General features: G+C 37.3%; 2 protein-coding genes across 8 annotated transcripts in view; one reads left to right on the forward strand and one right to left on the reverse strand.

The window, feature by feature from the left end:
• The window catches only part of RPAP2 (RNA polymerase II associated protein 2), a 41,781-nt gene extending 41,418 nt beyond the window's left edge, over window positions 1–363 (reverse strand). For all 4 annotated transcript variants that reach the window (XM_054212420.1, XM_054212418.1, XM_054212419.1 and 1 more), the window contains exon 1: window positions 285–363. In XM_054212420.1, the coding sequence (XP_054068395.1) occupies window positions 285–345 (61 nt within the window). In that variant the 5' untranslated portion in view covers window positions 346–363. The remainder of the gene's footprint in view (window positions 1–284) is intronic.
• GLMN (glomulin, FKBP associated protein) overlaps window positions 69–16,458 on the forward strand; it is a 22,905-nt gene continuing 6,515 nt past the window's right edge. Inside the window, exons 1-15 of one of the 4 annotated variants that reach the window (XM_054212426.1) lie at window positions 69–498; window positions 2,071–2,142; window positions 2,650–2,775; window positions 4,153–4,272; window positions 5,087–5,195; window positions 6,417–6,663; window positions 7,145–7,244; window positions 10,158–10,345; window positions 10,835–10,888; window positions 11,828–11,858; window positions 12,239–12,328; window positions 12,861–12,902; window positions 12,987–13,060; window positions 13,378–13,462; window positions 15,608–15,717. In XM_054212426.1, coding sequence (XP_054068401.1) covers window positions 2,077–2,142; window positions 2,650–2,775; window positions 4,153–4,272; window positions 5,087–5,195; window positions 6,417–6,663; window positions 7,145–7,244; window positions 10,158–10,345; window positions 10,835–10,888; window positions 11,828–11,858; window positions 12,239–12,328; window positions 12,861–12,902; window positions 12,987–13,060; window positions 13,378–13,462; window positions 15,608–15,717 — 1,442 coding nt within the window. In that variant the 5' untranslated portion in view covers window positions 69–498; window positions 2,071–2,076. Of the gene's footprint in view, window positions 499–533; window positions 810–2,070; window positions 2,143–2,649; window positions 2,776–4,152; window positions 4,273–5,086; window positions 5,196–6,416; window positions 6,664–7,144; window positions 7,245–10,157; window positions 10,346–10,834; window positions 10,889–11,827; window positions 11,859–12,238; window positions 12,329–12,860; window positions 12,903–12,986; window positions 13,061–13,377; window positions 13,463–15,607; window positions 15,718–16,458 lie in introns of those variants that run through there. The other 3 variants (XM_054212423.1, XM_054212425.1, XM_054212422.1) reach the window with 3 other exon arrangements.

The raw sequence follows: 16,458 nt of genomic DNA on the forward strand, positions 1-16,458 counted from the left end.
CTGAGAGGACGGCGGGGCGCCCGGCCCCGCCTCGTCCGGCCCACCGCCCAGAGGCGACGGACCCGGCCGCCGCCGACAGACGCCGCTCGCCGGCCCCGACCGGGCAGCCGGCCTGGCCCGGCCGAGGCCCACCGAGCGCGCACCACCGACCGCGGCCGTCCCGGCGCTCCCCCCAGGCACAGCGAGTTGGGCGAGTCCGCTGTGCCAGCCGCAGGGCACAGGGAAAGCCCACAGCGCCGAGCGGGGGGAGCGGCGCGCGGAGCCTACCCGCGCGCGGAGCCTACCTGCGCGCCGCCGGCTGGACTTCCCCTTCGCGCCGCCCTGCGGCTTCCCGGCCGCCATCATCGCGGCTGCCCGGTCCGTCCCCTCCCTCCGACCTCTCACCCGGGAGGCGGAGCCACCGTGGCGGCGTGCCGCGGGACCGGCAGCGGCGCGGTACAGCCGATTGGGGCTGAGGGGCAGCGGAGCAGGGCCCGGCTCCACCGGCGGCCTGCTGAGGTGAGGGGCGGGTGGCCTTGTAATTTTTTTAAATTGAGACGCGAGTTAAAGGCTTTGGCCGCCTCTTTGTACCGGCCTGCGCGTTGGACCCGCCTGGGGAAGGGGCTGAGGCTTGTGTTTATTAGAGAGGAGGGGGTTTGGCGGGTACTAAAAATAGAAAGTTTCACACGATTCGGGTGGTCTCTGCTTGCCGCTGAAACCTCTATAAAGATTTATTCAGAAACTGGATTAAGTATTAAGGCCTGAGACCGTCTGCGAGCTCAGCTGGTAAATCCTTGGAGCAGTGGCTGCTCAGGGCACGTTTCCAGGCTGTAAGTACATTGTAAAGTTACTGAGGGCTGAAAAATGCAAGAATATTAGCATTCAAAAGTATATTTAAGTTGCTTTGGGAGGATTAGTAGCATCCAGTAAAATTAAGAGCTCAAGTAATACAATGTGTGGTAATAAAGTATATGATAATGACAAAACGACGGGCTAGGTACGCTGCTAGATTGTAGTGACATAAGTATCTTAAAATAGGTCGTTGAGAATAGGAAGTGAGTTGTTTATTCTTTAAATAATAAAATTCACACATAGGTGCTTTTTCAGCTTTTGTGAGATGCCTGCTTTTTGTAAATATCCAGATAGGTTAATTGTCTAGATATCGTGTGATGTAGCTGAGGTCAATCATTAGAGGAAAGACTGAGGGCTTTACGTTGAGATGTCTGTATAAATATGGAACTTGCGCTTTTGAAGAATAGTTAGCTAATTATCTGGGCATAGAAGTAATTGACACTCGTAGTGGTCATATAACCAGGTTTAGGCACATGAAATTACTTAAAGTTATAAAGATTATGACGGCTGCTGTGATATATCACATGTATAACTAAGCTTAATTTTATTTGTAATTCATGGTCCTGACTATGTAGAACTTTGTATGTACTTAACATTACTCAAATGTTTAACTTAATTGTTTTTAGCAAGAAAGCTTTAAATTACAGAGGTAAAATGCCACTGAACCAGCCCAACTTAGACATTAGTAAGAAATAAATTATACTGTGTGCTTAATCTTGATGGGACTGTTGATATAAATGGGCATGGTGGTTGGATCAGCTCCGCATATCCCAGGGCTTGGATTAGAGAGTTCTGGTAACAGCTGAGCAGGAGCTCCTCTGGTGAGAATAGTTGCAGCAAATGTAGTGTATCATGGGCACCTGTGCTTGCTACACAGTGAGTCCAGACTTGCTTTGCATCAGCTGCAGTTTTCAATGTATGTATCCAAGAGAGTAGCTGAGGCCTCCTGTCTTCTTAAGATGACCCCAATACGACTTGAAAAATTGCTTCCTTATTCACAGAATGCAGGTTGTTTCCTGTCTGTAATACTGTCTCCTGTAAGCATGGGGAGTAGAATAATATAGTGTACACTTCTTAAAAATGAATTTTTCTGTGTTTTTTTATCATGTGGTCTTCATAATAGCTGTCTGTTTAGCTTGTTCTTATTCCTCTATTGGCATTTTTTTGATAATGTGATTATTTTTCAGTCTCTGTTTTTACTTCATGTGTTTTAATATTGCACTCTTTAATTTATAATAGTTTTCAATGCCAGAAGAACAAAGTCAAACTATAATGGCGGTTGACGAACTTCAGGCCATAATACAAAGATGCGTAAGTAGTTTTCTTTCCATAAAAGTAACATGTGTGAGCAGTGTGCATTTCTCTTCATACATTATAATTAAAACCAAAATGACACCAAAACACAAGATAGTTGTTAGCAGAACTCCTCACTGGGCAGCGAAGTTCAGCCTCCAGGTTTCATTGACTTTTCTGTGGTGCTTATTCCAAGATGAGATGCTTGATAACATCTGCATCTTGGAGAAAGAAGTGTTCTTGTGCTCAACAGTACCTGTCTGAAGTAACAAAACCCTATCAGATTAATGTAGAAAATACATCTTCCAAGCAACATGCTGTAATCTAGATTAGAAAGTCCTATTGAAATACTGCTTTGTCTTCTGTAGTAGCTCTTGGTTGCATTTTTAATATGTGAAAGATGTTATATAAGAAAAGATAAGTTACAATGACATTACATTTAATTTTGAAATGACAGCTTGGATTTTCTTATTTTTTATTTGCCTTTCATAAGTATGGATTTAAGCATGCATATTTTTTTTCTAGCAAGTTCTGGAAGAAGCTGATTTCAAAGGAGAAGATTTTAATCTGTTTCAGGTAGCAGGTCAGAAATGTTTAGAAGATGGGTATGCATCTCAGTTATTAGAAGTAATTCAAAATGAGAAAAATAAGGTGAGTTTAAGTTTGCACTATATATTAGTTGTGCATGAACACACTGTTAAGTAGATAAAAATGCTTGTTAAAAAGGGAAAGCTATTTCCGCTGTGGAGCAAGGCTGTACATATGAGTAGATAAGTTGCTCTGTGTCAGGTGCACATTCTTGTGTAACTTTAGGTAGCTCACATAAACCAAGTCATGATAATCTTAACAAAAACCATAGTAACTGTTTTTCAGTGAGTTAAGTAAAGAGAAAAGAGACAACAAAACCATAACTAAGAGAAAGTGTCAATGTCCCTCTTTTGCAGGACAGGATTTCAGATGGTGTACTGGGTCTGGCTGGCATTTTCTTCATAGCGGCCTGTACAGTGCTGTGTTTTAGATTTGTAACCAAAACAGCATTGATAACACGCCAGTGTTTCAGCTATTGCTGATCAGCGCTTGTACACTGTTGGGGCCTTCTCTGTTTCTCAGTCTGCCATCTCAGTAACAAGGGAAGTTGGGAGGGGAATCAGCTGGGACAGCTGACCTGAACTGCTGAAAGAGATATTCCATACCATATAACATCATGGTCAGCAATAAAAACATAGGGGGACTCGTTACGAAGTAGCTGTTGCTTGAATACTGGCTTGCCATTGATTTGCTAGTGGGAGTTGTTTTTTGTCATATTCCCCCCCACCTTTTGTCCTTACTTATTAAATTGTCCTTATCAACTCATGAGTTATTCTGGTTTGCTTTTCTGATTCTCTCCCCCATCCCACGGGGGGAGGAGAGCGAGCAACCAGCTGGTGGGTGCTTAGTTGCTGTCTGGGGTCAACCCACCACAGATGGTTATAATAATATTGGCCAAAATTATAGGAGCCAACTCAGCTGATGCTAATGTCTGTAGGCGCTTTGGGGAGCTGGGAGAATATACTAAATTGTACAAAGATAAATAAGTTCAGAAAGAAAGTGAAGGATAGAATGTTTTGGCAATGTTATGTGGGGGTCACAGTCTGGTTTTGAATTTTGTGAGCTTGGACTGAAGCTCTTGATCCCCTCAGGTTAAACATAATTTGTCTAAGCATTCTTTCTTTCAGCAAAGCTCTTCTACTCCATCTTGTTTTAAAGGTATTGTCATATAAACTCTTAGAAATATATGTTGACATGTTAGAATTAGTACATTGAAGAAAACTATATAAAATAAGTGTTTATAGGTATGGGGAGAGAAGACAATGTACGTCAAGTACAGACCTTTATGGCAATAGATGTTAAATTTTCAATTATATTATTATGGTTTTGGTTACAACCAGGACATCGATCTGTTGTCTTTTTTGGCCTTCATGTATACAATCTTTCTGGGTTTAGAAAATGTCCCGCTTTGGTTTCTTCTCTGAAAAATCTGTTTTTTAGGTTATCATCAAGAATATGGGTTGGAATCTCATCTCTCCTCTTGTTAGATGTATTTTCATGTACAAACAGGAAGATGATAAGCGAGAACACTGCCTGAAGATACTAGATCAGTTGGCACAGGTATGTTTGTGAAATATATGGTTATAATACAATAATTGTAGGGAAGGGAGAGATCCTAATTTTTCCTCTGATTTCCAAAGGAAACAAGGCATGAATACTTCTGGGTTCTTCTGTCCATTTCCCATACCTTTTAAAATTTTAAACTCCTCATCGGCCAGTTTCATCTGAAGTAGACACCTGCTTAGTGTTCTCAGAGATAATTAACCTTTTACAAATCATGTGAAGTTAGTAACTGGGCAAAACAAAGAGACATTACCCAGAAGAAAAAGGCATGTAGAACTCATAAAGTTTTTGATAGCCAGCTGCTGCAGTTAGAGCAGCCACAGCAATACCGCCTCTTGTCTACTGCAGATGCAGAATGAAAATGAATACCTGATGATTCTGATGGAACAGTAGGGGGAAAAAAGTTTTAATCTATAGGAAACTATTTTCATTTCATTCATGTACTTAAAAAACACCTTGCAAACTCTATAGCTTGAGTTACATTCACAATGAAGTTTTTCTTTTCTCCTAAGGATTACTTTGCTAAGGTACTGTGAGTTTTTTATAGACTGCAGAAATCAAGTTTAGTGTCATTATTTATTATGATATGTTTTCAGCTTATATGAAAGTCTACACACATATATACTCTACAGAAGACATTAATTGTAGGGAAATACTTATTGTTTCACATTTGTTTTCTTAAGTATTATCTTGGATGGTCAGATCTGCTTTCTTCACGTTCAGGAACTTCTGTATTGAAGTTTGCTAGTGATGAATTTTTTAGCTTATGACCAAGACGATTAAAAAATTATGCATTGTTCCTCTTCTGCAGCTATGCAATCCAAAGGAACTTTTTTTGGGTTTACTTGAGCAGATTGAGCAGACTTCTGGGGAGCAAGTATGCCAAACTGTCATGTTATTGCTTCAACCTTTGCAGACAGGTAAGATGCACTTTCTTGTGTGATTTCTGAATTAAATTATTTTCCTATTTATTTAGCAAATTAGTTTAGCCTTTGCTGGAATAGTTTCAGAATATGTCTGTCCTGACAGGCTTTACAGTCTACTCTATTTGCAAAGTAACACAAGGTATAATTTTCATGCTTACATTGGCCTGTTAGAAAAAGATTTTATATGGGATTAATAGCATCAGTTGAAAAAGCAATATTTTTCATATTATGCAATAGCTAAAAGCTATTTTTCATCATTTACAAGATGTCCTGTGACAGTTAAATTTAGAGGTGTAAACCATTCATACAGCTGTTACAGAAATGGAGAATTGCATGGATTTGTGAAATTCTTCATTATCTAACATTTAAAACATACAATTCCATATTTTTGTGGTATGAAACTTATTTCAGCTTGAAGCAGGTTGAAATACTTGATTGGGGGGGTGGGAGCATTCTTCTGGCTTACATATAAAATCTAAAAATGTTGGATTTGGACACCCACTAAGTAGGTAAAAAGCAGTAGTTTCTGTTTTGATATGTGAGATGAAATCAAGTGCCTTGTATCGTGTTTAAGTCTGATTGTAGCACTCTCTGAGGCGAGTTATTGAATTACGTTAAAATTTAACAAGAGAAGCATTTTGGTAATTAGAAGTAGGTGGCTTTTTTGGATAGCCCATCCGGAGTCAACCTGCACTGAATGCAGTTTAAGTGGAGAGCCACTTGTGCTACTTTCTCAGTCTGGGAGCCCCCCTCTGTTGGTTCTGCTGTGCAGTACAGAATAGTTCTGAGCTGCTTTAGGTAGAGTCAGATCTCAGCAGAAAGGTTGGGCCTCTGGTTTTGCCAAGCAATAAAGTGAGAATAAATCAGTCCTCCAGATCAGATAAATGAATATTATTGCACTTAGACTAATTCTAGACAGACAGTTTTTCAGTCCTCATCATGGTGCTACAGAGAAAGGAAGAATGTGTCGAAATGCATGACTGCTTTAATATTTGTCATTCAAATATACGGTCATCTTAACTACAGCATATTAAGCTAGGTGATGATGTTTAGTCTTCCTGGATTTGCTCATGTGATTTCAGGTATCAGTCCCTCCTTCACTGAAACTAAAGGCTTTCATATGTAGTCATATTGTTTTTCTTCACATTTTCCTCTGCTAAGTAAGTAGTAACATTGTCTCAAAATCTTCTCTCTCTCTTTTTTCCTTTCCCTCAGTGCTTTTGAAACTTCAGAACAAGAAGGCCTACTCAGTGGGTTTATCTTTGGCCATGATTATGAATCAGCTTACTCCCTTACCTGTACCTTATACGAAACAACAAATACAAGAAGATAAACTTGGTCTCTGTCAATGTTGTAATGCAGTGGTGGACTTTGCTAAACCTTTTGTGAGTGAAGTTGTTAAAAACATGGAAAAGTCATCAGAATACAATGACATGGAGCTGAAAGAAGAATTATTAAAATTGTGAGCGTCTTATGTCAGTGTTATATATTCCTATAACTTAACAAAAAGAACAGTAGGCATTTATGACATAGGCAATACATAAATCATCTTATTAGTGTTTTATAATGCTGTCAACTTAACTAATGTGATATTTTGACGAAGAAAAACCCTGAATATGCCTTATGTATTTATGAAGTGAGAAAAGAAAGGTCAAAATAATTATATTTTTTTAGCACAGGAAAATGGTAAAGAAATATTAGTCTCTGTGCTGTGAAGCTGTTTTGATATTCTTCTAAAATTTACAACAGTGAGGGTAATCATATTCTGGAGGTGATGCTTCTACAGTTTTGTTGTTTTGGTTTTTTTTTTTTGTTCTCCTTGGAATATCAGGAATAGCAGCAGCTAATAAGAGTATAGACTTTATTGTTGGTCATCAGTGACATATTTGTGACCTGTATTTGTGACCTTATTGGTGATATAGTTTCACTCGTTTTTATTTCAGCTGTATGAAAAGCCTGAAATACCCATTATTGACAGCTCAGCTTGAGCAACTTGAAGGCATTGAAGAACATCCCTTTCGCCGTTTTGCAACTGAAATTATAGTAAGTGCAGTCAAAATTAATTACAGTGTTTGCCAAACCAGTGGTCTGTTTCAGAATCACCTATAATTCATTCTAGAGCTCATTTTGCTTCCTTTATTGGTTAGTGGGATGACTTACTAGGCCTTGTAAGATAATGCAGGCAGATAAAGGTCTAGAATGGTTCCGTGTCCCATCTCTGGAAATTACAAATTGCGCAGACATAGATTTGCTCCTTATAAACCAGTTTGGACTGCCCAGTAAATCAGCAGCTGCTACTTTGCTGTAACTTCTTCTTTTTCTTGGCGATGTATGAATTTATTAGAATATCTAAAGGATTGTCTTTGCTGCAGTATTACATCAAGGCAAAATCTACATGTTACTTTTAGGCAAAGTGTTGCACAGAGAGAAATCTCTAATGTGCCTAGTGTAGTGCCAGCTGACTGTTAAAGAATATAAATTGGTGCTTGACTGCTGCTGATGCTAGAAATTCAGTGGGAACATGTCCACTCCATGTTGCCAATGCAGTTACTCTGGTGATGCTTTACATAGCAGTTGTGTTTTATTAGAGCAAGATTATTGTGAATATAGATAATTTTATTTAGATTTGCAGCAAAACCAAGCCTTATAATGAGATAGTCGGGTACAGTCCGTGCGTATGTTGGAACACACAATAAATGTATGTTTTCATAAATAGGACTAGGTGTGATTAATAAAGTTACAGCAAGTAGAGCTGTGCTTTGTTTGTGTTTTGAATGTGGTAAAGAATATTTCCTCTCTTGCACAAATCCAAATGTAGTGCCTTGACCCTAGCTGGCAGCTAAGCCCCCACGCTGTCACTCGCTTAGCCTCCCCCAGCGGAATGGGGAAGAGAATTTGAACGGCAAAAGCAAGAAAAACTGATGTGTTGAGAAAAAGACAATTTAATCAGTGAAGGAAAAAACCCCACAATTGATGCGTATAAGTGATGAGGTCACTCACCACCTCCTACCAGCTGACCAATGCCCGGCCAGTCTCTGAACAAGTTAATCTGAAAAATATGACGTCCCCAACCCCGCAGTTTGTCTCTGAACATGATGTTACGTGGTATGGAGTATCTCTCTGATCAGTTCTGGTCAGCCGTCCCAGCTGTGTCCCCCCCTGGCTTCTCACCCACCCTCTGCCTGCGCGCACTGAGGGGCAGAGGAAGAAACAGAAGGCCTTGGTGCTGTGCAGTCACTGCTCAACAATAGCTAAAACGCTGTTCTGTTACCAGCACTGTTTTGGTTACAGATCTAAAACATAGCACCATAGAGGCCGCCATGAAGAAAATCAATTCCATGGCAGCCAGACCCAAATTTAAAATATTTGTAAATATCAGTTGTCTCTAATTTTCACATGCATGGTTATACAGTGATTTGTGTTGTGCTGATGAAATGAAAGAACCTTCTTAACAGCCAGGTGCTGAATTATTTTATAACACTTTATTCAGAAGCAGGCTGGTAAATATTATAATGTAATATAAGGGTAGAAAATATTCACAGTACTAAATGGAGTCATCCCTCAGGATAGCCAATGGGCCATTAGTTGGGTAACATTGAATTCTAACTGGAGTTAGAAGACAGACAGTTTTTTATATGATACAGTGGACGAATTAGTCCTAGAAGAGCAGAGAAACTGTCTGAAGGTGTCATTTTTGTGGAGGGAATGGCACACCAAGACTTACAAGTTTCAAAAGGGAGACTTGGAGCCAGGTGCGTTGAGGAAAGCACACAGAGATATACTATATATAAGTGTGTGCAAATGTGCATGCATGCAGAGGGAGTCTGGAAGTTGCCATGTGATGCAACTCTGTTTCTTCTCCAATTTGTGTTTAAAAATCTTAAGTATTTTTGCACACAAAATTCTATATCCAAATATTAAGGGATCAGTCAGGTTCGTGCAATGAAAGAGAATCTTGTCTCTGAGACCTTTACTTCATTTATTGCAGGACTTATAGGGTGTGCAGTGAAGGAGGCAGGGATTACCAGAAGATGATCTCATGGTTAAGATAGTTGAAGTGTGCTCTGAAAAGCTGGCTTTTTATCCTGCCTCTCCTGTTGGGCACAGTCTGAAAGCACATTTTTTTATGCTAATTATGAATTACCTTTTTCTTCACTTTCTCAAGAAATTCACTTCTGCTGTTTGTGGAATTGGGTAGTGAGAGCTGCAGCTAAGGTCAGTAAAGTCATACTTTGACTATATGACATCTTGTATAATCCTAATTTTCAAAAAAGTGAGACGCCAGATGTTCAATTTGGACAAGCCTGGAATAGTGAGTTAACCTTGGTCTTGCTGTTCCTTCATAGGAACAATAGGTACAATAGTACATTGTGCATATAGTACAATAGGAGTTACACTACCTCCCAATTCACATGAGCGTGTGTGGGGCCAGGGAGGGGAACCACACTGGTATTTGAGAAATACTCTGGTGTCATTGTGTTGTGCATCACTGGAAAGAAAGGCCATACAGGGTAATGCTAACTTCAAAGCAGGGTTTGTCCTTAGCAGATAAACATTGTGTTGCATATTGATTAGTGAGCAGAAAACAAAATACTGGGTATTCTCTGATCTGAAAACACAGGGGTCCTGTGGCACAACGTGATCATGAAGCTATCGTTATTCATGGCATTGTGGATAAGGGAGCCAAACTAGGGTTTTGCAGGGTGGCTTTATTTAGTCTTTTGCTAACTTTTGAGTGCTTGACTCTGCTATCTTAGTAACATTCTTCTAACAGTAGTTATTTTTCCTGCAGGGTCTCTTTTGTGTATGTGTATATATCATAAAGACTCACAAAATATTTATATTAATTTATATATATGCTATGTACAAGAATTTACTGTTAATTAAAGCTTTGAAACTTACTTGGTATACAGATCTTTTAAAGGCAACTATAGGATATCCATCTTTCTCTTTTAGGACATTTTGTGGAATATAAGAGAATTGATACCATTAGTGTTTTTACATCGTAAAGGCAAAAGTCCACACTGGGAGAATCAGGAGTTTGCGGACATAGAGCAAAAGAATTCTGCGGAGTCTTTGGCATGTCTGTCATATCTGATGTTTGTTCAGCGTTTTGGTATTGATTGCTTTCCAATGGTATTTAGGTAAGAACTATTCTTCCTCACTTATCATAAGCCTGAACTTTGAAGATTCTTTCTGAGCAGAAGAAAGCTGTGTGAATGGTTATGAATGAAAACTGTGTATTTCACTAGTATTTGTTTTATGTCAACATTGATGCATTTATGTTTTATGTAGCTTATATTACATACAGGAGAACATACTCCAGTCCTCCTACAGTTTACTCTACAATGGTTTAATTTTAGATGAGCTGTGCTTTTATAGAAACTGGTAGAATTAGTTACATGCTAAAAATTAACATGTATTACATTTTCAATTGCATATTTATAGACAGTTTCCACATAAGAGTTATTAACAGCAGTTTGACTTACTAATTTGTGCCTGTTTCAAAATTAGTTTTATAAAGACGTTTTAAAAAAATTTTTTTTTAAAAAGACTAATCCTGTCCTATATTAACTATGTGTAAATGTATGTGGCTTATGCAGTTTAATGTAAACCTAATTTTTCTCTTTTAGTCCATCATACCTTCTCCAATGTAATATGACACATATTGAAGTGCTACTGATAAGGTAGGGTTTATGGTATTTGGGGTTCTAGATAGGAGGTGTGATCTTTTATAGTCATTCATAGAATCAAATTTTGAATATACCAGGTAAGTTCAGAGGAGATTTTTAAACTTGAGAGTTAAAATGGCAAGTTCCACAACAGGATGGCTTCTTTTACGAAGAAGTATAAAAAGTTGTCTAAAACATTTATTTATTGTTTTCAGCTTGTATTGTGATATCATTTTTAGAAACTTTATTCTGAAAATGCAAAATTAAAGTCTTTTAAACACATGCGGAATAATCAGAGTGGATATTTACTTGTACTTCTGTAACAATTAGTTTATTACTAGAGAAGGCTATCGTGATAGTATTTATTTGAATGTATTCTGGTACTATATGCACTCTGATTAAAGGTCAGGCTTTCTAAAGGAAACCAGACTTTTCTATATATTGTGATTATCTCACCTTCCAAGAGCAGCAGTGTTGACCAAATAGTTTCTAACACTGCTATAAAAGGGAAATTTCCCTTTATGACTGCTTACCATTTCCTGGTAAAATTTAAACAAGACTTTCTGGTCTCTTCAGTTTAGGATCTGCTGTGTTTTTCTTAAGCTTGCAGAACTATGCAAATGGAATCGTCTGGGAAAAGTTTAATTTTCTTTGTTAATCAGTGTCTTGGTACCTGTGAGATACGAGATGTTGCTTTTAAGCATTTATAAATATTGAGGGGGAAAAAAAGCCGGTTTTGACCCTGAAGAGGGGAGTCTAATTTTCAACTTTTCACCATCCAGTTTATTCCAAAAAATCTTCGAGAAGAATGACAAAAATACTATATTTGAAAAATAGAATGAATATCGTTGAAGGAAAAGTTCTTTTTGATCTCTGTCCTAGTATTTCTTTTGAATTATCAACACTGTGTTTTTAATTAAGAACTTAAATATGATAATGTTTCTTTTTTTCTAGAACAGAAGAATCTATGTTATCTAAAGGACTTGTAAGTTTCTTGTAATCAATTTTCCAATGTTAGAATGTTTATTTTTTCCAGTTTAAAGTGGTGGTGGAACTTTATTTTTCCTTTCTAAGAAAGGTACAAATAATAGTTCAGATAATAGTAGCAGAAATATTTTGAGGCTTAATTAGGTATTCTTCAGTCTTAAAACCACTTATATTTATTGAACTTTACACACATTCATAAATGTTTAAATTGCCATTATCACTTACATTTGTACCTCCTAGGAACTTTGGATATGCGAAAGAGCTTTTATAGTGAAGGCGGTTTTAGCCAAGTAATGTTAAGCATATAGATTAATGTCTTATATATGTGCAAAATGTTGGCAGCTTTTTTTCTTTTTTTTTTTGTTTCTCTACCTGCAGGATCTGTTTGAGAGCTGTTTATTGAGAATGGAAAACAATAGCCTTCTCCATCAATATTTAGAATTCAGAGGTTTTATTAATGTACCTCAGGTAATAAGAAGCAATGTACAGAAGTCTTCAAAATTTGATTATAAATAATATCTAGCTGTCTTCTAGGTGTTTGAGAGAGGACATACTATTGCACCTTGATGCACTTTTGTCATTAACTTGAAACCTTCAGTGTCTTGCTATACAGAATTGATTGTCTTTTCTACCCGCTACAGCATGAAGTTTCAGTGACGATTAAAATATACTTAGTGTATGTACAGGCCACTGAGGCAGGTGGGCACTGATCTTAGCTGAAAGGTGATGCTTGCTCATTTTTTGCCTCTTCCTTGCAAATCTGCTGCTTGGCTACATTCTTATTTGGACCCAACAGTATGAGAAGTCTTGTGTATCAGCCCTGGGATTTCAACCACTGAAGCTAATGTGAATTTCTCTGATGAGAATCTTCTCATTGGCGTGTTTTTGTGGGTTCTTGGTTTTGGTTGGGATTCTTTTCGGAATGTCTTGCGTAGATTTTAGTCAGTGTGATGTAATATATGTAATTAGAAATTATGTTTTCTTTGTTGTCCAACTGCAGGTTTTGGTGAAAGTTATGACCCTTTGTCCCATAGAGCATCTGGTATGTAATAGGACCTACAGAATCAGTTAAGTGATGAATTTATTTAATTAGAATTAATCTGATAACAACTTTCTTTTTCTTTAGAGAAAGAAGAGTTTAAATATTTTGCAGTTGTTCATAGACAAGTTTGATGCAGAGGGAAAATATACGTTATTCAGGTATGCATCCAAATTACTGCAGATTGTGTAATATCAGCCTTATTGCAGCTTAATTGCATAGATACTATGATTTCTGACAGAGTATCTGGTAAACCACATTAATTTTACTATGTTAATTTTTGGATAAATAATGAATTCCAATTGTCTCACATAAAATCACCTGTCTTACGTAAGCTAGTCTTTAAAGGTTACATAGTCATCTTATTTTTCTATGGTAAAACTCCCAATTAGTGACTAAGGCCATAATGTCATCTAAGTTTTGACCTAACTATATAGGCAGGTTTGAAGAGATAATACCTTTTTTTTGTTGTTTGAAGGTGTTTACTGAAGACAAGCAACCATGCTGGTGTGGAAGGATACGTTATTAAAAATATAAAAGATCAGATTCACTTGTCGTTAATGGTGAGGCTATTACCACTACAAACCAAGTTGCCATCTCAGAATTCTATTAGTATTATGTTGAAAAAATGTGTACAGCTTAAGCTTTGAGTGAAAAAATCCACTTTGAAAAGAAACATAAGATCGGGAAATTATGTAATTAAAAATATTAATTTGGCTTTTTTCTGCATGTGCATTTTTACATTATAATTTTACAAACATATTTCTTAATTGCAGAATCTTATTGTATTTTTCTAAGAAGTTGTTATTACCTTTTCTGTGCTTCAAAATACATGCTTCTTGCTTAAAGAGGAACTATTTATTATTTTATTTTATCCTCATAGTTCCTCATTTCTTGAATATAATTTAAATGCTACTGTCCAGACAGAATTATTAGTTTTTTCTAGGTTTTTATTATGACAGTCAGCATTATATTATGAGTGCTTCACAAACGTTAAATTCATCAAAAAGGGTTGAGCTAGCTCGAAGCCATTTAAATCTCATATTTTATAATCACTTATACCAGGAAGTTGGAAAAACTAATTAAAAATAATTAGTTTTCTTTTTCCTCTCTCTCTCTCTCTTTCTTTTTTTTTTTTTTTTTTTAAACCGCTTAAGGCCTTTTCAAACCAAATTTTGATTCTCAAGGATGCTGCCTTTTGTTAAATAGGACAATATAGTAAATTTACGCATATTTTATGCTAGCATAGTTATGTTTGAAAAAGTTAATTACTATTTATTAGATCATAGTCTGTCTTGTATATTGAATCAGCAGGGATGAAGAAGATGATAATATGAAAACTGTTCCAAAAGGGGCTTGCACTATTTAGAATTGAATAAGTAAAAGTATATTCTGAAATTTCCTTACTAATTAATTTTTTTGACTATGTAGCTTCAGAATTCTCTTAGTACACACTTCTTCTGTGTAGAGTTCCCTGGCTGTCAAAAAGACAAGTAATTTTAAAATTTTATCGTATGAATTTGAATATTTTGGGTTTGTTGCAAAGAATTCTGCTATAGACATAACGATAACAATTTCCAATTACTATCCATTTATTTCATCTTAGTTTTTGTGCCCTGCTAGTCTTAATCTTTCCAGGTCCCTCATCTGGTGACTTTGAACAGACAGTTACCCTTCTTATCTGCTTACCTAATATCAGTATTCCTTCCAGTCCGTTTCTGGCTTTATCCCAGTTTCCTCTCTTGTCTAGTTTCTGCCCTGTGTGTGATAGCTCTTCCCTTCCACACCTTTACCTGAGATAAGGATTTTGACAACATGGGATCTTTGCAACTCCATGCTCCCAGCTTTGTTGTACTGATGTGAAATAGCCTTTTGAAGAGGCCGTGACACTGTCAGAGGGAAGTGTGGTCGGTTGCTCTTCGGGAATGATGGGGAATTTTCAGGGGTCTTAGCTGCAAGGCTTTAAAAAAAACTTCCGCTAAGCAAGTGAGAGGTGGGGTTTTTTGTTGTTTTGTCCCTCCTCGCTTCATAATTTGTTGTAATTCAGGGGAATTTTTGTGAAAATAGCGAGTGGTCTGTCTGTGATGCAGAGGGCATAAGAATAACTATGTTTTGCCGCTTCAAAAGCTAGTACTCTCCATCTTATGCTTAAATGGTTCTCCCGTCTGTCCTCTCTGCCCTCCCTCTTTCAAAGGAAAGTAACTGAATGCCCTTCCACGGTCAAAGAATCGTAGACGTGAACGTGTACTTTAATTGCGAGCATTGCTAGGAGTTGTGGGTTTAGAAATATGGAAAGAAAACTTAAAACACCTGATCATATTTTAAAAAAATTGTGACATTACTATTATGAAATGAATGCAGTCTCTGGTAAAGATAGCTAATTGTTCCATACTCTCAGTATAAATAAAGAGTGCCTAGTATGATTTGCAAAGTTTATGTAAATAAATATTAACTATATTGATGGTGGTATGGTGAAGAGGTGGAGAATCTATTCTGATGAAACTGAAAAGAACAGCTTGGCATAAAGAGACAAAGTGGGGAGGATTATGAAAAGACTAGTTTGTATACTTCAATCACATGTAGTAATTAAAAAATACTTCTAGTGTTTGATTAATTTTTTTTTGCTTTTCTGTTTTCCCCAAATATTTGTTAAATTATTTAAGATTTAAATTTTGCACTCAGCTATACTTCTTGTGTTATTTTTTCAGAAGGCATGTGACAACACTTGGTTTACAGGACAGCACCTGATCTCCCTTCTGGATTTAGTGCTTTTGCTTCCAGAAGGTGCTGAGACAGATCTTCTGCAAAACTCAGATAGGTGAGTTTTAATCACAGTTAGAGGCTTTTCTCCTTTTTTAATCATTTAAAAAAGACTTCAAATTACCTTACCACAATGGGAGGTATTCTGTCACATAATTAATGAGGTGACAGCATCAATGTATTTTAAATTCTTGGAACTAGAAATGGAAATGAGCACTTATTTCAACCATTCAACTGACTGTATAGAAGAAGGTCACAGTGCTATTACATTGATTTCTAACAACAAGAAAGGAATTCGTTCTCCATTCCCTGAGGATATAAGGCCTCAGATATCAGATTACAGAAATAACTGGCACAGCATTATTTCTTCAGGACTGTATGGTTTGTCAGCTTTCTGCAGATTGCTGCTGGGAATCCAGTATCTCATGAGTGGGAATACAGAGCCACTTGAACAGCAAATACTTGCATTAAGTAATACAAAAATTACTGAAATGTCTCTGAAAGTCTCCTGTATAGGACAAGTCTCTTCCTATGTGATGAGTAAAGGTTGGGCTTCTAAGTCAGTAAGGTGATAGTGTCCAGGTAATTGTACCGTTTATCTGGAAAAAGCAATAAAGAGTTTCTGCTAAAAAGTATGGTAAAACAAAAGCAAACCCCATATTTTTAAAAGGTACTCAAAAGTAAAAATTCAATACAGTAATAAAGAAAACTGTCCCACTAGTTTCTTGTCAACTTTGGATCACGAGTGACGCATATTACAAATTCTGTAATGAGGTTCTATCTCTTCAGAGAACTCTCT

The sequence above is a fragment of the Rissa tridactyla genome, chromosome 8, assembly GCF_028500815.1.
Source record: "Rissa tridactyla isolate bRisTri1 chromosome 8, bRisTri1.patW.cur.20221130, whole genome shotgun sequence".
NCBI classification, from domain to species: domain Eukaryota; kingdom Metazoa; phylum Chordata; class Aves; order Charadriiformes; family Laridae; genus Rissa; species Rissa tridactyla.